The following is a 22887-nucleotide window of genomic DNA, read 5'->3' on the forward strand; positions in this document are numbered from 1 at the left end:
AACCCAGATAAATTAAAATTAAGTGTTGAATGAAACAAATTAAAGCCTTGTCATACTTCTTCAGTAAATCAAGAAAATTCATATTAATTCGTCCAGACATGAAATATTTTTAAAAAGCCATTATTTATATCAGGAATTAAATGTATTTCTATCTAAATATAGTTATCTACTTTTAAATTACACAATGCATTTGCTTTTTGTTTTAAAGCTCTGCACTAAGTCACAACAAGTAAATAGGAGTTTGCAGGAAGTTTATCAAATCGGTGTGCCGTATAACTGATTCAGAGAGAATAAGCCTTATTCACAGACAAGTAGAATAGAATAGAATAGAATAGAAAGCCTTTATTGTCATTGTACACGGGTATACAACGAAATTGGGAGCGCTGCTCCATTTGGTGCTTGGAAAAATATATACATTACAATAAAGAAATAAATAAAAATAGAATAAAATACGATAACAATACAATAAAATACAGTGAGAAAGAGCGGCAATTATAGAAAAAAATGAACTTTGAATTGCACATACTGATACTGATAAAGTGACTGCATATTGTTCTTGGAGGTGAGTGGAGATTCAGTGTGAAATGAATATTGCACAAGATTGCACGTATGATGCGTGTTCCCAGTGATGTTATTGTGTTCATGTTTTCTTGTTGTTCAGAGCACGAATGGCTCTGGGGAAGAAACTGTCCCTGAGTCTATTTGTACAAGTATAAGTACAATATTAAAAAGAAAAATTTCCATTCTGTATATTTCAGTTTTTTAATTTAAAAAACAATATGGATATAAAAGTCTAAATTAGATTGATAATCATGCATATAAATAGTAAAAGGCAACAAAAAAATCTGCGTTAGAACTGAAAGAGGGCAAGCTGACATCCTTTGTTAAATATTGTTGTAGTTTATGATGTAATAAATACAATTGGGAACTCTGAACTCAATAATCTAAGTCTATAAAACCTATGATATGACTTCTACACTGGCTTTCACTTACAGATAATCAACACAGGGGGAGAGAATGAAGGAGACACAAACCTATAACAGATGTAAAAGTTCTCAATTTAATTTATAAAGCATCTTTCAAATCAGTTACAAAGTGCTTCCAAAACATTATTCTAGTTAAAACACCTAATTTAACCTGCACAATAAGAAACATCCAGCAATTAAAAGTGCAAAGAAACATGAAAAACTTAAGTTGGAGTTAATAAATGACATTCAGACTGAATTATTACAGCATAATTCAATTTTCTACACAAAACATTCTACAGTAAAGAAAGGCAAATGTGTTAGTTTACTCCATTTTAACTGCTGCTAATACTTAGTTTTCAGTCAGTCCATCATTTGCTGGAGTGGCCATTGAAGGGCATTTTGGACGTCCTGAAGCAGGCAAAAGATTTTCCCAGTATTCACGACGAGCCCTAGGACAAATTTTAGTAGTTTATTAGTTATAAACCAAAAACTGTGTACAAAACCACATACTTTGACAATTTTCTCTGTTGACTTTAATATGATACTTGTTGCTATGCCACCATAGCTGACTGCTTTAGTTTTTTTAACCAGATGTTTGATGCAGATGCATATTTTGAAATACTTTTGCACAAGCATCAATGTTTGGGCTCAGTCTTACCTGGCTCTGACCCAGGGTTTAGTGTGCATCTCCAGAGCAGCGCCCCAAAGTCCGTGTTTCTCTGAAGCTGGTGGGAGGAATCCTCTCTCTGCGGCCAGCTCCTCTGCTATAGCTCTGATATGGTACGGCTCAAATCCACAGCAGCCACCGATGTAGCGAATTCCTGCATTGTAAGCCTCTCTGGCATATTTATGGATGTCCCAGCGAGTCATGGCTCTGGTCTCCAGTGCTGAGAGGAGAGTGAAATATTTAAGACTTTGTTATATTAAAGCTCTTATCACACTGCACATATGAGGAGCTTTAAAAGGGAGTAATATACCGGGCTTTGCAAAAGTTCTGTCACACTTGTTGAGACATTCACGAAAATGAACACAAAGATTTTTTGGTGCAATAACATAAAACTTTTGATTGGCCACATTTCTGATTAATATTATCATTAACACATATATTGAAATATTTGGAAAATAAAAAATTATCTTATTGCACCAAAAAATCTTTGTGTTCATTTTGCTTATATTTTAGTGTAACAGAACTTTTGCAAAGCCCGTTATGTGCTCCACACTCACGTTCCTGAAGATATACAAAGTAAAGTTTGCAAAATTACTGCTACAATTTACAATATTTTTTTCTCAATCCTGCAAAAAAAAGGAAATGCTGACCGAAGGGATACTCAGGCAGACTGACGTATCCACCAAGGTTGCACTCTGGTGTGTGAAAGCCCAGCGGCTGGATCATGAGATGGGCCTTGAGACCCGCTTTCTCTAATCCCTCTTTCATCAGCTTCACCGTCCGAACGCAAGTCATTGGGTCCAGTTGGCAGTTTATTCCGACTATGTCCGCTCCTGCACAGAAATACAACAGCATAATCAGACTACACAGGATAAGGCCTAAATTCACTGTCATTGACTTGAGTTGTCACATCACTAAAAGGTTTTTGTTGTTGTTGTTACTTGCTGTCGTGAACTGGTATTTCAGCCTCCGCTGTCTTTATTAACGCTATTCTCTCTTCAGTTGATGGGGCTTCATTTGCTGTGATTCCATTAACAGACCTCATAGTAAAAATCCTAAAATAGATTGTCAATCTCTTACAGTGTCTGGACATTTTGAAATGAGGGAATGCAGCTTCCTTTGGGATAGTTTAAGTCATCTCATTTGGTAGTTTTTTTTTTTAAATTCATGTTGATCCAGGTCATGTCTATCACCTCCTTTTTTCCACTGCACAGACTTGTTTTGTCAGACCAGTTATTTTCTGTTATGCAAGGCTTATAAATGTGAATAATAGCTATAGGTGTTGCAGATTTATGATCTAGTGTTACCATTAACCTTTTGTTTTTAACTTTAGTTGACTGTAGACTTTAGTTGGGCACATGTGCACTTCTGAATGTATAGTAATATTTCTCTTATGGATCTGGGACAACGTTTCTGCCATCAGGGTTTATATGGTGGACATATACAGTCGTAAAAGCAATAATAGAGTTTCACAGGTCAAAGATAAGCACAGTTCATAGTATATTTGTGTGGGTATATAAAGGATATTGAATAACCTTTAACTGCTTCTTAGTCAGAAAATGTGTTGAAATCTGATAATGAGTGATGAACAGTTTTAATGTGATATTTACCAGCTTTGACCAGCCTGACAGCACACTCTCCAGGTGGGACTCTATGTCGGTCTCCTTGGGGGGCGATGCAGAGTGTTGCTGCCACAGTTTTACCGCTGGTTTTCAGCACTTCCACTGCCCACACTGCCTCCTCAACATACTCAAAATACTGCAGGAAGAATGTGCATTGAATCATCAGAACTGTTACTTGAGGCGGTATCCAGTAAATACACTGTTTATGTTGAGTTCTTTCACTTGAGGTGCTGCTCATACCTCCACTATCAAGAAATCAATGTCCTTCTTGAGGAAGTTGTCCATTTGTTTCTTAAAGATGGCTTTGACTTCAGTCTCATTGCGACTCTTAACATAACAGGGGGTCTGAGAAACACCACCAGCAACCAGTGCACCCCCCTCATCGGCGACCTCTCTGGCCAGGTTACAGGCTGCATCATTGATCTGGGCCCCCTGGATCAGATGGACACAGACTGGTAATACCTATAGGGACTGTCTAATGTAAACATGTCAAATATGTAGATTTTTTCTTCACGGACTGAGATGGTCTTGACATTGCCGCTGAGTTCCAGTTTATCCTCACTGCAGTAGAAGGTGAAAGTCTGCATCACGTCGGCTCCTGCTCTCAGAAACTCCCTGTGCAGCTGACGCACTGATGGAGAGACAGAAGGCCTAGGTTATTGATTAAACAAAGGTTAAAAAAAAAAGTTGTCACTTTGCTATTGTATCAATAAAAGACCTGCTTCAGGATGTTCAACCGCAGCTTCTGGTGTCCAGTGCCCTGCCTTCACGTAGCCACGTCGCTCAAGTTGCAGCACATAACCTCCGTCTCCTACAACCACCTCCCCAGCATCCAGGCGCTCCAAGATACCCTGCATGAGGAATTTATTATGAGGTACTTATCTATAGTCAGTGTACACTACCTTTCAAAAGTGTCAGAATGCCCCAATTTTTCCATTTTTTTCTTGAAATTCAAGTAGTTCACATCCAGTAAATAGCTTAAAATGCTACAAAGGTAAGTGGTGAACTGCTAGAGGTTAAAAAAAAGAAGGTAAGTTTACCCAAAACTGAAAAATAATGTACATTTTAGAATGATACAAAAAGGGAACAAGAAATGAATTAACAACTTAAAGCTGTTCTGCAGTAATGGAGGTTTATCAAGCCTTGAATATTGGTGCTACCAAATCCAACAGGTGTCCCAACTTTTCTTAATTACTTACAACCCCCTCTGTCTGCATAAAAGTAATGTTGGAACACATGGTGACACCATACCCTCCGGAGCATTATTTGAACAGTATTGTGCTGCAGAAAGTATTGGCTATAAAAATGGCGAGGAAAAGGCAATTAACAACAGAAGAGACAGACCTTCATAACACTTGAAATTGTTGGTCTTTCCTACAGAGAAATTAAAGTCAAGTTTAATAAAGTCAAGGTGTCAGTGAGTACAGTTTTCTTCACCATCAAAAGGTACTCAGAAACTAGAGGACACTGACAGGAAGAAGTCTGGAAGACCCAAAGCCACAACAGAACCAAATGACAAGTTTCAGAGTCAACAGCTTGGGGATAGGTGGCTCACAGGACAACAGCTTCAAGCACATCTGAATAGTGGTCGTAGTAAGAAGTCTCAGTTTCAACTGCGACATTAATGTGTAATTTCCAATAAAAAAAATGGAAAAATTGGGGTGTTGCAAAACTTTTGACCAGTTGTGTATTACCTAGAGCAGTTAGTGGCTGGCAGGCGTTCAGTTTGAAGAAGCAGACAGGATGATTTGTTGTAGTCTGTTTCTCCAAACTGAGAGGTGCAACGACTTCAAACTAATGCAGGTAACACTACTATGGACTAGTAGGCTGCCTCACATGACCCCACTTCAGAGAATGTAATGCTTTAATAATTTACAAGACCTCAGTATGCAGGCCAACGTGTCAGACGCAGTTCCTGCAGTTTCTTTATCAAGATTTATCACTTTATCACGGACTGATCAGCAGGTGTGCAAACACTGAAAATAAGCAAAACTTCTCAGTTTACTCCATTACATAATAACAGAAATCAACTGAGCCAAATGAAACGATCTCTAAGCAAACGAACAGGTCTAATAAATAGTAAATCAAATCGGCAACTAATAATCTATTATGAAACACTTGTGCAAAGACATCGCCATTCAGGTTTAATAAACAGACCTAATACAATGGAGAGGAGTACACAAACCATGCACAAATTTAAGTTTAATTAAGTTAAATTACTGTGAATTCCTGCTTAACATTCATACTGCAGATTACTTGTGCAGGCCTCTGATATTCCTTTAACACTCTTTCTTTCTTTCTTTCTTTATTTATTTATTTCTAAAAGAAATGCGTTTTCATGTCCCTACCCTTCTCTTCTTGTTCTCCATGTCCGTCTTCTCCTCAGTGTGCAGAATTCACAAAGTTTCAAAGACAGATCTGAACTCCAACAGAATAAACGGTTACTGGCTTGTGCCTTCGATAAACCAACATGAGCACGATTATAAGCACTTCCCCTAGGAGGGGCCGGAGGGGGTGGAAGTGCTGGACGCCTCTGAAATTTGATTGGTCACCACAGTGACCAGATCACATCCGATAGGTCAAATTAATTCAATGATGCTCCCAAACTGCAATGTCCGGGTGCAAGTTAGAACGAATTACTATTTGTAAAAATAATTCTATTAATAAAAAAAGACAGATTTCTGATATGTACTTTTTGTAGGTCTTCTGTTTTTGTTTGTTTATTTGTTTGTTTGTTTTGTGTAGTCAATATTGTAAATTGATACTTTTACGGTTTTAAGCTTTAATATACATAGATTTTGTTTCAAATAACGTCAAGCATATGTAAAAACACAAACAAACAATGTCTTTGCTGATTTCATAATCTCATATTTCATATTTTATGGCTGTAGATTAGGTTAAGTGCCAAAAAAAGACACCAACTGCTGTGGATGCTGGTTTTTCTCTGAACACTCTGTCCTGTCTGCTGTTGGCCTGCAGAGGGCGCTCCGTGGTTTGTTTTGGACCAGAGACGCTCTCTGATTAGACCAGAAATCACACGTGACCAGAAATCACGTTCTGGCGGGACGAGATTTGATGTAAACAGAAGTGATGACTCACTTAAACGGGAATGAAACAAACGAATGCGGCGTAATTTCTCTAGAAAAAAAACACTTAGATGTTACAGCCGTTGACAGAGTTTTAATAAACTCCTTTTTAAGTGCTGGTAACGTTATATGACGTTATTTAGCACGCGACACGTTCAAAAACCGACAGCGAGGTTTCAGTTTAACCGTTAGATTCTGGACGTTGGTGCTGCTGCGTTTGTTCGATAAGAAGCTTTTTCAGACAAGGTAAGATAATTTATCCTACACACATTAGTTTTAGTGTTAACCTTCCAAGAACAATGCAGTAATGTGTAGAAAATACCCTGTGTACACCTGTGTACTAGTCTTAACTAGTGATATTTGAGTTGCCTGGTGTTATCATTTATAAAGCTGTGTCTTTTCACATCGTGACTGTTTGATCCAGATAAAAAGCAGTCGTGGAGGTTTTATAAACGAGGCAATACAGTTTAAAGAATATGTCAGCAATCACTTTTTGGCAAATGATCACTTTTGGGCACAACATTTGAAGCATATGTTTATTATTTTGCTCCCCTCTCATCGATTTGACCTCTGTTACCTGCTGACTTTGTAGATTAAGGTTATAATGTACATATAAGTAGTTGTATATGCACAACGGTGCATTATAATGCTTTTTTGTAATAAGATAATTTTAGTCTGCCATTATTGCACATTAAACTGATGTTCCCCCAGTGTTTGTAAAGCTCAAAACAAAAGCTCCACCTCAACCAGCCACAGGTGCAGAATGGTACAAACTGCATCTGTAAACATCCATCCATCCATTTTGTATACACCACTCTATCTCTGTAGAGGATAGTGGGGAGAGTGGAGTCTATCCCAGCTGATGGATGAAGGGTGGATTCACCCTGGACAGGTTGCCAGTCTATCACAGGACCACACAGAGAGACAGACAACCAGGCACATTCACGTTCACACTTACAGGCAGTTTAGAATCACCAGTTAACCCCAGCGTGTCTTTGGACTGTGCGAGGAAGCTGGAGAACCTGATGAAAACTTACCTGCACAGGGAGAACATGCAAACTCCAAACAGGATGCAAACCAGGGATCTTCTTACTGTGAGGCACCCCCTGCCCAAACATAATTCTGTAATGTATGACATAACACAGACCAATATTCTCCACAAACTTTTTTTTTTTTTAATTTTCTGTTGCTTTAAGTACACTTTTGTTGATTTGACACCTGTTCATCCTCAGTCTTAGCCCCATCTCTCCTCAAGTTGCATTTTAGGAATTGAGACACTTCATTATTACAGACCAAGATGGATGGAGGAGATAAGGAGTAGGCTTTAAATGCAAAAATTAAATGAACCCCTTGTTTTTCTTTTGCATGTTTTACCTCAGTTTTAAACTAAGCTGATCTCACAAAAACCTCTGTTTTTGATGGGGGTTCATTTTTCCGCACATGCACCTTCACACTGTTAAATGATCAACTCATCTGACAAGGAGGTGGCCTTCATTTAAAATTTGGAGACTGTTGCTGTGAATGATGGTCCTGCTCCCGACAACTCCATCTATTTTCACTGAATACACAAAGAATTAATTTTATGTCTTCAAAAACCAATAAAAATAAAAGATTGTACAGCACATGTGAAGCAGACAGAGACTTGTAACATTTCTTCAGAACCACACTTTTAACACAAGTTTAGGCAACTGTTGATAAGTGGAAATGCAAACGTCATACACATTATTACTTCTTTCTACGATATGCATACGTCTGTGTTTGTCCTCAGGTTCCATGGTGTAATGGTTAGCACTCTGGACTTTGAATCCAGCGATCCGAGTTCAAATCTCGGTGGAACCTCATCGTTTTGAAAATGTTGCATTTAAAACACTACAGCAGCACAGAACAATCTGACATTAGGCTACTGCAAAGGCTTATAGTCAATATAGAGCTACTGAGTTGTAAATAGCACAGTACCTGTGAAATCCAAACCGACAGAAAGTGTTGAACTAAAGAAATCAAGGGCTTATTATACATTCGAAGAAAATCCAGAGAAGACGCCTTAACAAATTAGCAAAAGCATGACCTAAAGAATTAATTAATCAACATGCAACATTGCATTTGCTTTTTGCTTTTAGGCACTGTCCTAAGTCACAACAAGTTAATAGGAGTTTGTAGGAATGTATCAAATCGGTGTATTGTATAACTGATTCAGAGAAAAGTACAACATGGAAAAGAAAGTTTTCTATTCTGTATATTGCAGTTTTACATTTAAAGAACAGTTTTGGATGTAGTAGTCTAAATTAGATTGATAATCATTCATATAAATTGTTAAAAAAAAAAAGCAACAAAAAATCTGCAGTAGAGCTGAAACTCAGCCTGCTTTGTTTGCAGAGGGTAAGCTGACATCCTTAGTTAAATATTGTTGTAGTTTATGGTGTAAGAAATATAACTGTGAACTCTGAACCTAATAATCCAATAACCTATGATATACAGTGCCTGTCATAAGTATTCAGCCCCTTTGATGTTTTACCCTTTTATTGCTTTCATAAATCAGTCATGGTCAATAAAATTTAGCTTTTTTAACAAAAAAAATTATTGGAAAAAACTCTTTAATGTCAAAGTGAAAACAGATTTCTATAAAGTAATGTTAATGAAAGAAAATTATATAAATGAAAATAACTGTTTGCATAATTATTCACCCCCTACAAGCCAGTATTTAGTAGATGCACCTTTGGCTGCAATCACAGCAGTGAGTCTGTGTGGACAGGTCTCAACCAGTCTTGCAAATCTGCCCACTGCAATTTTGCTCCATTCTTCTTTGCAAAACTGCTCAAGCTCTGTCAGTTTGCGCGGGTATCGGGCATGAACAGCCCTTTTCAAGTCCAGCCACAAATTCTCTATAGGATTGAGGTCTGGGCTTTGACTCGGCCACTCCAGAACATTTCCTGGTTCTTTTTGAACCATTCCTGTGTAACTTTTGCAGTATGTTTTGGATCATTGTCTTGCTGGAAAAGAAATCTTCTCCCAAGATGTAGTTCTCTTGCAGACTGAAAAGGATTGTCCCCCAGGATTTCAGTGTATTTTTCAGCATTCATTCTGCCCTCTATCTTTACAAGCCTTCCAGGTCCAGTTGCTGAGAAACATCCCCACAGCATGATGCTGCCACCACCATGCTTCACAGTGGGGATGGTGTGTTTTTGGTGATGGATAATGTTTGGTTTCTGCCAAACATGACATCTTGTCTGATTGCCAAAAAGCTCAATTTTGGTCTCATCAGACCAAAGAATCTTCTTCCACTTGACCATGAAGTCTTCCACGTGCTTTTTGGCAAACTCTAGTCGAGATCTAATATGACTTTTCTTCAACAGTGGCTTTCTCATTGCCACTCTCCCATAAAGCTTTGACCGGTGAAGAACCCGTGCAGCAGTTGCTACATGCACAGTCTCTCCCATCTCAGCAGCTGAAGCTTGTAACTCCTTCAGAGTAGTTGTAGGGGTCTTGGTGGCTTCTCTCACTAGTCTCCTACTTACATGGTCACTCGGTTTACGAGGACGGCCTGATCGAGGCAGATTCACACAAGTGCCATATTCCTTCCATTTCTTGATAATTGATTTCACTGAACTCCGGGGGATGTTCAGTGCCTTGGAAATTTTTTTGTAACCATCCCCTGAATTGTACTTCTCAATAATCCTTTCCCTGAGTTGCTTAGAGTGTTCTTCTGTCTTCATGGTGTAATGGTAGCCAGGAATACTGATCAACCACTCTCTGGACCCTTCAGACACAGGAGTTTTACAACTCAGTCACTTGAAACACACCCACACCACTCAGGTGATCTTCATTTCGCTAATTGTGAGACTATTGGCAACAAATTGATGGACCTCTATTGAATTAGACCATTAAATTAAGAAGGGGGTGAATAATTATGCAAACCATTATTTTAATTTATATAATTTTCTTTCATTAACATTACTTTATAGAAATCTGTTTTCACTTTGACATTAAAGAGTTTTTTCCAATAATTTTTTTTGTTAAAAAAGCTAAATTTTATTGGGGGTGGGGTGCCCTGGATCTTGGGCTGCGGCGGGGGCGCCGGCCCATGCCGGGTGGCCATCTGGGGTGGCTGGTTCCCCTGGCGATGTTGACCCTCTGCCTGGGGGGACGGGGGTTGCCTCTTTGGCGCCTGGGGCCCGGGGTCCTGTGCTGGGTCCGCCCTGGGCCTCCGGCCCCTGGCGGGGTCGGCGGCTGCCGATCTTGGTCGCCTGGGGCCCGGCCCTGCTGGGTGCTGGAGGTCCTGGCCGGGTTCTCCCTCTGCCCCCTTCCGGGCCGGTCCGTGGTCGTCCTCGTGGTTTGGTGGCTCGGATCTCTGCTCTGGGATTGCTGCCGGCTCGCCTGGGTCTTGTGGGCTCTCGGGCCCGCTTCTGGCCTTCACGGAGGTCAGAGGTCATAGTTGCGTGATCACAGTCACAATTGCACCGTACTCTGCATGTGAACATGGCAACCATGTTGTCTTGGGGGGTGTTAAGTTTGTCCTGGTGCCAAAATATCAAAAGATATGTTTCCTCAGTTTGTGTGTTTCACATAGATGATTTGAATAATTACTAGCTGTGTTTCGTAACAAAACCCGTAGGATGCGTTCCGGTGTGTCTTTGTTAAGGTGTACTAGCTTGTTATCTGTTGTGTCGGTTTCAATTGAAAGATAATTGTATTCTTGCACTTTTCCTTTTCTCTTCACTATCCCCTCTTGTTTTTTTTCTTCTTTTCTCGTTTCTTTCTTCCTGCCTTTCCCCTGTCAGGTCCGGCAAATTTATGTATATTTAACTAATCAACAAGTATTCAATCTAAATAAATTACTGTACAGTATCAAGGGGAGTCTTATACTTACGAACTCCCCTTGGAAAAGCAAACTTGTATGGCACAATGCAGCAGCCAGATCCCCATTCTGCCTGCTCTGTTGCCGGACAGGACACAAAAAAAAAGAAAAAAAATTTATTGACCATGATTGATTTATGAAAGCAATAAAAGGGTAAAACATCAAAGGGGGTGAATACTTATGATAGGCACTGTAGCTTCTTCACTGACTTTCACTTACAGATGATCAACACACAGGGGAGAGAATGAAGGAGACATAAACCTACGACAAACATAAAAGTTCTCAGTTTAATTTATAAAGCATCTTTCAAATCAGTTACAAAGCGCTTTCAAAATATTATTCAATAAAAGAGTTCTACTATGGAAAAATTCATGTGTTAGTTTGCTCCCTTTTAGTTTCTGTTAATCCTCATTTTTATTCAGTGCTCAGTTGCTGGAGTGGCCATTGAAGGGCATTTTGGACGTCCTGAAGCAGGCAAAAGATTTTCCCAGTATTCACGACGAGACCTAGAACAAATTTCAGTAGCTTATTAGTTATAAACCAAAAACTGTGTACAAAATCACATACTACTTTTAGGTTTTTTTTGACCACATGTTTGATGCAGATGTTGGAGCCTCACTTTAAAATACTTTTGCACTAGCATCAGTTGTTTGGGCTCAGTCTTACCTGGCTCTGACCCAGGGTTTAGTGTGCATCTCCAGAGCAGCGCCCCAAAGTCCGTGTTTCTCTGAAGCTGGTGGGAGGAATCCTCTCTCTGCGGCCAGCTCCTCTGCTATAGCTCTGATATGGTACGGCTCAAATCCACAGCAGCCACCGATGTAGCGAATTCCTGCATTGTAAGCCTCTCTGGCATATTTATGGATGTCCCAGCGAGTCATGGCTCTGGTCTCCAGTGCTGAGAGGAGAGTGAAATATTTAAGACTTTGTTATATTAAAGCTCTTATCACACTGCACATATGAGGAGCTTTAAAAGAGAGTAATACTATATGTGCTCCACACTCACATTCCTGAAGATATGCAAAGTAAAGTTTGCAAAATAAGTGCTACAGTTCTACTTTGATTTTTATCTTCATCTTAAAAAAGAAAATGCTGACCAAAGGGAAACTCAGGCAGACTGAGGTATCCATCAAGGTTGCGCTCTGGTGTGTGAAAGCCCAGCGGCTGGATCATGAGGTGGGCCTTGAGACCCGCTTTCTCTAATCCCTCTTTCATCAGCTTCACCGTCTGAACACAAGTCAGTGGGTCCAGGTGGCAGTTTATTCCGACTATGTCCGCTCCTGGACAGAAATAAAACATCATAATAAGACTGCACAGGATAAGTCCTAAATTCACTCTTGCTGACTTGAGGTGTCACTAAAAGATGAGTGTACCAGCTTTGACCAGCCTGACAGCACACTCTCCAGGTGGGACACCGTGCATGTCTCCTTGGGGGGCGATGCAGAGTGTTGCAGCCACAGTTTTACCGCTGGTTTTCAGCACTTCCACTGCCCACACTGCCTCCTCAACATGCTCGAAATACTGCAGGAAGAATGTGCATTGAATCATCAAAATTGTATCCAGTAAATACACTGTTTATGTTGAGTTCTTTCACTTGAGGTGCTGCTCATACCTCCACTACCAAGAAATCAATGTCCTTCTTGAGGAAGTCATCCATTTGTTTCTTAAAGATGGCTTTGACCTCAGTCTCATTGTGACTCTGAACATAACAGGGGGTCTGAGAAACACCACCAGCGACCAGTGCACCCCCTCATCAGCGACCTCTCTGGCCATGTTACAGGCTGCATCATTGATCTGGGCCCCCTGGATCAGATGGACACAGACTGGTAATACCTATAGGGACTGTCTAATGTAAACGTGTCAAATATGTAGATTTTTTTTCACGGACTGAGATGGTCTTGACATTGCCGCTGAGTTCCAGTTTATCCTCACTGCAGTAGAAGGTGAAAGTCTGCATCACGTCGGCTCCTGCTCTCAGAAACTCCCTGTGCAGCTGACGCACTGATGGGGAGACAGAAGGCCTAGGTTACTGATTCAACACAGGGAAAGAAAAAGTTCAGCTTTGCTATTATTTCAAAAAAAGACCTGCTTCAGGATGTTCAACCGCAGCTTCTGGCGTCCAGTGTCCTGCCTTCACGTAGCCACGTCGCTCGAGCTGCATCACGTATCCTCCGTCTCCTACAACCACCTCCCCAGCATCCAGGCGCTCCAAGATACCCTAAATATGCAAACACACATATCCACTTTACATTCACACTTAACTCAGGTGACTGGCCATTTTTTCATGTCATGTCAAATACTTCAAAGAACTATTTAGTGCATTGATATCTCACTTTATTTATGGGGGCTGATATTAAAGAGACAACTTGGTTTCTTTGAAGTCGTGTTATATGAGGTACTTATCTGTAGTCAATGTATTACCTACAGTAGATAGCGGCTGGCAGCGTTCAGTTTGAAGAAGCAGACAGGAGTACTGATAGGGAAGCCAAGCAATGATCTGCTCTGGTTTAGACTGCTTCAGATCCCTGTCAGAAATATTCTATATGTAGCTAACACTTAAAATATACATATATTTTAAAGTAGGATTTCTCTTAGGTGATCAAAATATGTTGTGCTACTGACCTCATCCACAGCTGTTCATTGCTTTGCTGCCCTGCCTGGACTCTGGGAGGCGTGACCGCTGCTATCTACTGCAGTAATACACTACTGTGGACTAGTAGGCTGCCTCACACGACCCCACTTCAAAGAAACTATCACTTTAATTATTTACAAGGTGTCAATAAACAGGAAATGTGTTAGGCATTATATTTCCTGCAGTTTCTTTATCAGACACTGTTATTAGTTAATATATTACATCGTCCTGTTAATCCACTGGAGAAAACGTCTGAAAAACGGACTGGTCAGCAGGTGTACAAACACTGAAAAAGAACAAAACTTCTCTGTTTGCCCCATTACATAATAACAAAAATCAACTGAGCCAAATGAAATGATCTCTAAGAAAATGAATAAACGTTTAATAAATAGTCCACAAATCCACAACTAATATACTAAATCTATTATGACACACTTGTGCAACAACATTGTCATTCAGGTTTAATTAGCAGACCTAACACAATGGAGAGAAACATACAAACTGTGCACAAACTGCACAGTGTACACAACATTGCATGTTAATGTAATGCAGTATAGCTATAGCATACTACATTACTGCATATACGTTGAGTGCACATTAGGGTACAAATTTCAGTTTGAATTACTGTTATTTACTGTTCAACACTGAGATTTTATACAATTTAGTAAAGAAAATTACTACTTCCACATGCTGTTGTTACTGTTTTGACTTTCTTTTTTTCAGGTTGAAATGGGTTTAAGTAGGTGCACAGATTTATAAGTTTACAAGATTATTTAAGTGCATGCAATTTGTTATTTCAAATAGCAAAAAAGACATGACATTATATGCAGAAATCCAGTTAATGCAAAACGACACCAAAACTTGGGGACAGAATCAAAATAAGTGGTGAAACAATGCACACAGAACCACAACTGACATCTTGTTTTTACTTTTTAGGTTTTTGTTTAAAGATTTTAAAGTAATAATGTTCCTAAAAGACGTATGTTTTCATGTCCCTACCTTTTTCTTGCTCTCCATGCCTGTCTTCTCCTCTGTGTGCAGGATTCACTCAACAATTTCTCAGAAGCAGGTGTGAACTTGTATAACCAGTCACTGGCTTGTGTCTGATAAGTAAACAGGAGCACTGTTATAAACACTTTGCCAAGAAGTGGGCGGGAGGGAGGTCTGTGCGACCTCGAAAATATCATTGGTCCACAGCCCAGTTCTGATAGGTTAAATTATTTCAATGAAACTCCAGTGTCAAAGTTCCACAGAATGCAACTGCAATATCCAAGTGCACATGAAAGCAACATTATGTAAGACATTGTCTGTATGTTTCTCGAAAACAGGCCTGTGCAGACTGTAAATTTAAATAAATGAATAAATAAATCCATAAATAATCTGGTCACAAACAAACAAAAACACAATCAATACCTGGTGGCAGGGGTGACAGAAGAAAATATATGAAAAAGTGATGGGATACTGTAACAATTAAAAACTGTGAAAACAGTGACAACGAAAAATGCCTGCAAATGTCTGTAAAATCTTGGAAGTTTTACCTGTTTTTAATACAGCGAAACTTTGTAATTTTAAGGTCATACATTATTTTAAAAAACACTATAAAAATGCAAACTTGATTTGGACTCTATGTACAGTTTTAGCCTTTTTTAAACAATGTGTAAGTTACTACTTTTATTCTGTGATTTTACTTGTCATTATCTCTGATTTAGCAAATCTGGAAAAACATGTAAAACAGCAGTTGAATTGGTTTACTTCTTTAAAAAGTTACTACATAGTTTTTCTATCATATACCGTGGTATGTAAAAGTTTGGGCACCCCTGACAATTTTCAAGATTTTCCGTTATAAATCACTGGTTGTTCGAATCAGCAATTTCAGTTAAATATATCACATAGCAGACGAACACAGTGATATTTGAGAAGTGAAATGAAGTTCATAGGATTTACAGAAAGTGTGCAATAATTATTTAAACAAAAGTAGGCAGGTGCATACATTTGGGCACCCCAACAGAAAAATTACATCAGTATTTAGTAGATCCTCCTTTTGCAGCAATAACAGCCTCTAAACGCTTCCTATAGCTTCCAATGAGGGTCTGGATTCTGGTTGAAGGTATTTTTGAAAATTCTTCTTTACAAAACATCTCCAGTTCAGTCAGGTTTGATGATTTCCGAGAATGGACAGCCCGCTTTAAATCACACCACAGATTTTCAATAATATTCAGGTCTGGGGACTGAGATGGCCATTCCAGAACGTTGTACTTGTTCCTCTGCATGAATGCCTGAGTAGAATTTGAGCAGTGTTTATGGTCATTGTCTTGTTGAAGTATCCAGCCCCGGCGCAACTTCAACTTTGTCACTGATTCTTGAACATTGTTCGCAAGAATCTGCTGATACTGACTGGAATCTATGCGACCTTCAACTTTAACAAGATTGCCAGTAACTGCACTGGCCACACATCCCCCCACAGCATGATGGAACCACCACCAAAGTTTACTGTAGGTAGGGCTGCAACTAATGACGCGTCGACTAATCGTCTGAGCAGACATCTGCGCATTTTTAGTTGCAGCCCTAACGGTAGGTAGCAAGTGTTTGTCTTGGAATGCTGTGTTCTTCATCCGCCATACATACCACCCCTTGTTATGTTAAAATAACTCAATTTTAGGTTCATCAGTCCACAGCACCTTATTCCAAAATGAAGCTGGCTTGTCCAAATATGCTTTAGCATACCTCAAGCGACTCTGTTTGTGCCATGTGCCCAGAAAAGGCTTCTTCCGCATTACTGTCCCATACAGCATCCCATTGTGCAAAGTGCGCTGAATAGTTGAGCGATGCACAGTGACACCATCTGCAGCAAGATCATGTTGTAGGTCTTTGGAGCTGGTCTGTGGGTTGAGTTTGGCTGTTCCCACCATCCTTCGCCTCTGCTTATCTGAGATTTTTCTTGGCCTGCCACTCAGGGCCTTAACTAGAACTGTGCCTGTGGTCTTCCATTCCCTCGCTATGTTCCTCACAGTGGAAACTGACAGCTGAAATCTGTGAGCGAGCTTTTTGTGTCCTTCCTCTAAACCATGATGTTGAACAATCTTTGCTTTCAGGTCATTTGACAGTTGTTTTGAGGCTCCCATGTTGCCACTCTTCAGAGAAGATGCAAAGAGGAGAACAACTTGCAATTGGCCACCTTAAATACCCTTCCTCGTGATTAGCTTCACCTGTGTACGTAGGTCAGGGGTCAATGAGCTTACCAAACAAATTTTGTGTTCCAATAATTAGTGCTAAAGATATTCAAATCAATAAAACAACAAGGGTGCCCAAATTTATGCACGTGCCTACTTTTGTTTAAATATTTATTGCACACTTTCTGTAAATCCTATAAACTTCATTTCACTTCTCAAATATCACTGTGTTCGTCTGTTATATGATGTATTTAACTGAAATTGCTGATCCGAACAACCAGTGATTTATAAAGGAAAACCTTGAAAATTATCAGGGGTGCCCAAACTTTTGCATACCACTCTAACAGCATAGAGTAAATTCTTTTTTTTCTATGCTGCTTTGATGGGGACATTTTTCAGTTTGATGTGTTTTTTCTGTGTGTGTGTTTTTTTTTACAAAGTTTTCTCTTTGATTTTACTACTTCTTACGTGCAATTCAACAAAACAGGAAACAGCTATGAAGTAACAATTAATTGTGTGTTTCTCTCCCCACTAATGTTTTCCAGTGAGTCAGAGGGGACACTCCTCTGGTTTCCTGCAGAGAAATATGGCCTCAAACTTGGAGGTGCTGACTCTCATCCACCAAACACAGAGCTGCAAACCATCCCAATGTGTGCTGAAGATGTCTTCTGTACAAAACAGAGACACAAGAAATACTGAATAAATATAATTTAATAATATATTACATGCTGTGTTTGTCCATCCATCCATCCATTCTCTATACACCGCTTTATCCTCACTAGGGTCGCGGGGGATGCTGGAGTCTATCCCAGCTGACTCGGACAAAGCCAGGGGACACCCTGGACAGGTCGATGCTGTGTTTGTGTTTTGTTTAATATAGAGAGATGTGCAGTATAAAATCAAAGCATAAATATTTGACAAATTGGTGATTTAGTGTCTTTAGGAACACAGATGTGTTGATTAAGGTAATCCATAAATTTCCTGAAAGTGCCTGTGAAACCAATGAGTTTAGACATTGACACTGTACAAAAGAATAATAAAATTAATATACTGACTTGAACGCTGTTAGTTAAGTAACGTGAGACCTAATCTTCCATATTTTATGGCTGTAGGTTAGGTTAGGTGTCAAAAAAGACACCAACTGCAGTGAATGCTGGTTGATCTCTGAACACTCTGTCCTGTCTGCTGTTGGCCTGCAGAGGGCGCTGCGTGGTTTGTTTTGGACCAGAGACGCTCTCTGATTGGACCAGGAATCACACGTGACCAGAAATCACGTTCTGGCGGGACGAGATCTGGTGTAAACAGAAGTGGTGACTCGTTCAGAACGGGGATGAAACAGACGACCGCGTCGTAGTTTTCGAGTACACAAACCACTTAGATGTTACAGTCGTTGAAAATTCGTTTAAAGTTGCTCTCAGAGGTTTAATAAACCGCTTTTTAAGTGCCGGTGACGTTATATGACGTTATTTAGTACGTGAGACGTTTAAAACCGACAGCGAGGTTTCAGTTTAACCGTTAGAATCTGGACGTTGGTGCTGCTGCGTTTATTTGATAAGAAGCTTTTTCAGACAAGGTAAGATAATTTATCCCGCACACATTAGTTTTAGTGTTAACCTGCCAAGAACAATGCAGTAATGTGTAGAAAATACCCTGTGTACACCTGTGTACTAGTCTTAACTAGTGATATTTGAGTTACCTGGTGTTATCATTTATAAAGCTGTGTCTTTTCACATCGTGACTGTTTGATCCAGATAAAAAGCAGTCGTGGAGGTTTTATAAACGAGGCAATACAGTTTAAAGAATATGTCAGCAATCACTTTTTGGCAAATGATCACTTTTGGGCACAACATTTGAAGCATATGTTTATTATTTTGCTCCCCTCTCATCGATTTGACCTCTGTTACCTGCTGACTTTGTAGATTAAGGTTATAATGTACATATAAGTAGTCGTATATGCACAACGGTGCATTATAATGCTTTTTTGTAATCCTGCACAAATTAGTTTTAGTGTTAACCTGCCAAAAAATCCCAGTTCATGTGTAGAAAATATTCTGTACACATGCGTACTAGTCTTATCTAGTGATATTTGAGTTATGCTGGGTTTTTTTGTGGCATACCATGTTGAATGTACTGAACTACTGTTTTCTCCTTTCTTTTCCTGCAATTTATGCTACTTAACAAATGCGCCAATAAGTAATACCGCGCCAAAAAAATGCTTTTTGCCACTATGCTCATGTCTTGGATTATTTTACCTGCTCTGTATCCTAGATTATAACCAACCCAGTTCCTCTTATTGGTTGAAACTGCTTTAAATGACTGATTCAATTCATGTAATGCAGTTTTATAGTTGCCAAAAAGTGATTGCAGCTCTTACATTGTGACTGAACTTTTATTACTTTCTCCAAATGACATGATTTCGTTTATTGGAGTTTTTAAAATTTAAAAAAAAAAAAAAAAGATTATATCCCTTAGGACTGCTGTTAAGGAGATAATTTCTTTATACAACAAATCCATCTGTAAATTATCATTCTTCATAATTCTTATAGTCTAAGCATGGATAACAGACATGCTCAACACTAAATATAGGAAGACTGTAGGATTGCCTATAATCTTACATGTCATGCATGATTTTGAAATTTCACAAGACACATTTATGCTATTTTTGGTCTTCCTACACATATACAGTTATGTCTTCTTGCATCTTTTGACTATTTTGTCCAGATAAAATCAGTTGTAGATAATATATAAGACTGGGCAGTACAGCTTTAACCAAAAATGTGCATTTAATTTTTGGCAGATGATCAATCACCTTTTGGCACTTTTTGACTGCTGTTACCTGCTAACTTTGTTGATTAAGGTTATTATGTATACGGTTGCATATAATCTTTATGTAATTCAATTCAATTCTTACAAATTGTGTGGCATTATTGTGCATTAAACTGATATTACCCAAATGTTTCCTCACTCTGAGCCTCCTTTCTCTTCAAGATCCTTTTTAGGAATTGAGACATCCTTCATTATTGTGCACTGAGATTGATTTCCTGCTCCAGGCAAGATGACATAGGAGGCAAGGAGGCTCAAAATAGAAACATTAGATGATCCTAGTGTCTTTCTCTTACAGGTTTTTCCTCAGTTTTAATATATTAGTGAATTCAGTATGAATAGTTTTTACTTTGAATCAAACTCGGTTGATAGAATAGAATAGAATAGAATATATTTTTATTGCCACTGTTACAAGAACTCTCTCTGTTAGCAGCAATACCAGATCAATTATATAAAGTAATATTAAAAACTAATTAAAAATATATACAAAAGAGCAAATATGGGCCAGAGATATAACAATATACAACCATAAATATTGTAATAAACATAAATAGTGCAGTTAACCATGAATATTGCACTTGTAGGCATGTGACATAATCATTCAGGGGGGAAGAAGAAGACATTTGACAGCTTGGGGGTAAAAGCTGCTTTTGAGTCTGTTGGTTTTGGCTCTTAATGTCCTGTCATGTCTACCTGAAGCGAGGGAAAGGGGAGAAAGAAGAGTGTCCTGGGTGGGAGGGGTCTCTGGTGATTCCCCTGGTTTTCCTCTGAAGTCTGCTGGTTTAAATGTCTCTGAGGGGGGGTAGTTTGGTCCTAATCAGCCGCTCTGCTGCTCTCACCACCCGCTGCGGGTCCTGGAGCTGCATCAACACGTGCTGCCATCTTTACTGGACACATCTCTTAAAAACCTCTGCTTTTAATTGGGCTTCATTTGTCCTCACAGGCACCTTCACACTGTTAAATGATGGAGTCATCTGACAGTGAGGCGAGCCTCAATCACAAGCTGGAGGCCGTGGCTCTGAATGATGGTCCTGCTCCTGAAAACTCCACTGGACAGACGGAAACATCGCCCGTGGACATGCTGAGGTTCTTCCTGCACATATACTTTCACACATCCTCATATCTCTTGTCCTTAAGACAAACAGAGTTTATTCCAGTTGTATCAGACACACTAGCAATTATTTTCTTTTCAGAATACGACAGCAGATGTCCAACCAGTGCTTTGAGATGGCAGTACAGCTCCATGCAGGTACAAAATAAAGTTCATTACTGGCATCAAATTCTGTTTTCCTTTAACACACTGACAAAGAATTAATTTTATGTTTTCAAAAACAGATAAAAGTAAAAGATCGTGCAGCACATCTGAAGCAGACAGAGACTTGTGAGTATTGGAAATTTCTAATGATATGGATCCTGAATTTAAGATAAATGTTTTATTTGAGTGCAGTTTAAACTATGTGCTTTTCACACATATTTTTGTTTTAAATATCGCAGACCAGATTACATCAGTGAACTTGAAATGGTCAAAACACTTCATTTTAACAACACACTGTCACTGCACAGGTAAGCTGAATACAATAATATATACAATTAAATCCTAATAGTAATAATATAGAAACAACAGATTTTTGACTTAAATGGTATCTTTCAGGATGCAGATGTGGCATGCTATGGGGGAAAAGCTGAAACAGAGTGATCCAGAGGCAGAGTATGTTCCCAACAGATAGAAACAACTGACATACAGTTATTTTTGATGATTTTGAAGATGGTGTGAAACATTTTTAGTTTTTTTTTCAGTGCCCTGAAAGTCGTCACTGATCGCTGCATGACTCTTTGTTCACGAATAAAACATCTTCAGCAAGTAAGCAGCCTAATCTCGTATGTCCATTTCCTTTGTTATGCCAATTTTTAAAGTGTTTTTGTGTGTAAAATAGTTTTGACTTCAGACAAATTTCGAAGTCGTTGACATGTTTAAAAGGAAGTGTTTCCCCCTTAAGAGCTAATCGTTCTTTGCAAGACCGACTGTCACAGCTTTAGACACAGTTACTTCAAACTCACATAGTTTAAAACCCCAATTTTTTTTGTTTTTCAACAGGAGTCAAGAAATCTTCAAGATGAAATTACAGAATTACAGAAGACCAGACTGGGTATGTTGTACAGAGCAAAAATTCACAGTGATGGAATTATTCTTTGGTCCCTTTGCCTTTTGACACAAGACTAACAATGAGACTGTTTATAGCTGAATTAATATCACTAAGCTGTTTCGACACTAAATTAAATTAGCTCCTAATACTTTTTGTTTGCAGACATGAAACGACTCACGCATGAGAAAATGAGACAGATTGAGGAGCTGGCGTTAAAAAAGGAGCATCCAGATACAGAAAAGTACAAAGCTGCATTGGAGAAAGGCCAAGCGAACCTGGAGAAATACAAAAAGATGGCCATCATGACACAGAACGTTCTAAGGGTAAATCGTAGATGAGCTCTGTTAGAGAATATATCTCCATCTATCAGTACAGTGTTTGAAAACGACCTATACGTATGATAAAATTGTCAGTGTTTTATCGTGTGTTTGTCTACAGGGGATCCTTATGGCCTGTAAAGTCAACTGGCTGGATGATCCCACGCTTCGAGACATCGCCATGACCCTGGAGGAGTTTCCTATCTCTGACTAGAGCAGGAATTTAGTTGTCTCATTAATGTTTCTGTATAGCAATGTCTAATAAACAAACTTTTCAATGCAGTATGTTTTTTAATTTATTTTTTGTTGTTGTTGGCTGTGGGTGATGAGGGGGCTACATTTAGTAATCTATAATCATTACCAACACAGTGGGACAGTTAAGGCTCTATCTTTGTCTCTGCAGCATGTTATTCCAAGGAATAAAAGTGTGAACTAAAATTAGAGAGTTGTAGATACACAAACATATAAATGGTATTATACATGTAAAATAATAAAGTGCTGCAAGTGAAAATGAAAAAATGCTGATGATGTGATAAAATAAACCTTGTCAAGTGCCAACATAATGCAGATTTAAACTAGCAACAGAAATGAGTATGGTCAAACGGCAAA

At 39.1% G+C, this 22887-nt stretch overlaps 2 protein-coding genes, 1 non-coding gene and 1 pseudogene across 7 annotated transcripts; 2 read left to right on the forward strand and 2 right to left on the reverse strand.

The window, feature by feature from the left end:
• Positions 1-1039: 1039 nt before the first annotated feature.
• LOC110963083 (betaine--homocysteine S-methyltransferase 1-like) lies at positions 1040-14944 on the reverse strand. Of its 2 annotated transcripts, none has more exons than XM_051951045.1 (8): positions 14824-14944; positions 3976-4108; positions 3776-3888; positions 3498-3689; positions 3246-3393; positions 2286-2468; positions 1627-1855; positions 1040-1417 (listed from the first exon to the last, which is right to left on the reverse strand). In XM_051951045.1, the coding sequence occupies exons 1-8, from the start codon at positions 14839-14841 to the stop codon at positions 1318-1320; spliced, it is 1116 nt and encodes a 371-aa protein (XP_051807005.1). In that variant the 5' UTR covers positions 14842-14944; the 3' UTR covers positions 1040-1317. The 2 variants fall into 2 exon arrangements, with proteins under 2 accessions (XP_051807005.1, XP_022066962.2); XM_022211270.2 differs by lacking the exon at positions 14824-14944 and adding an exon at positions 5606-5751.
• cenph (centromere protein H) lies at positions 3596-22560 on the forward strand. Of its 4 annotated transcripts, none has more exons than XM_051951047.1 (11): positions 3596-3712; positions 17540-18567; positions 20761-20903; positions 21011-21066; positions 21153-21198; positions 21312-21380; positions 21469-21525; positions 21615-21678; positions 21913-21964; positions 22124-22284; positions 22400-22560. In XM_051951047.1, exons 3-11 carry the CDS (start codon positions 20779-20781, stop codon positions 22490-22492), a joined length of 723 nt encoding a protein of 240 aa, XP_051807007.1. In that variant the 5' UTR covers positions 3596-3712; positions 17540-18567; positions 20761-20778; the 3' UTR covers positions 22493-22560. The 4 variants fall into 4 exon arrangements, with proteins under 4 accessions (XP_051807007.1, XP_051807006.1, XP_051807009.1 ...); XM_051951046.1 differs by lacking the exon at positions 3596-3712 and adding an exon at positions 6317-6589; XM_051951048.1 differs by lacking the exon at positions 3596-3712 and adding an exon at positions 12932-13018.
• trnaq-uug (transfer RNA glutamine (anticodon UUG)) lies at positions 8111-8182 on the forward strand. The gene has a single exon. It is a non-coding gene; the product is annotated as a tRNA-Gln (tRNA).
• LOC110972799 (betaine--homocysteine S-methyltransferase 1-like) lies at positions 11469-14944 on the reverse strand (annotated as a pseudogene).
• Positions 22561-22887: the final 327 nt, after the last annotated feature.

Source organism: Acanthochromis polyacanthus, chromosome 7 (genome assembly GCF_021347895.1).
Source record: "Acanthochromis polyacanthus isolate Apoly-LR-REF ecotype Palm Island chromosome 7, KAUST_Apoly_ChrSc, whole genome shotgun sequence".
NCBI lineage: Eukaryota > Metazoa > Chordata > Actinopteri > Pomacentridae > Acanthochromis > Acanthochromis polyacanthus.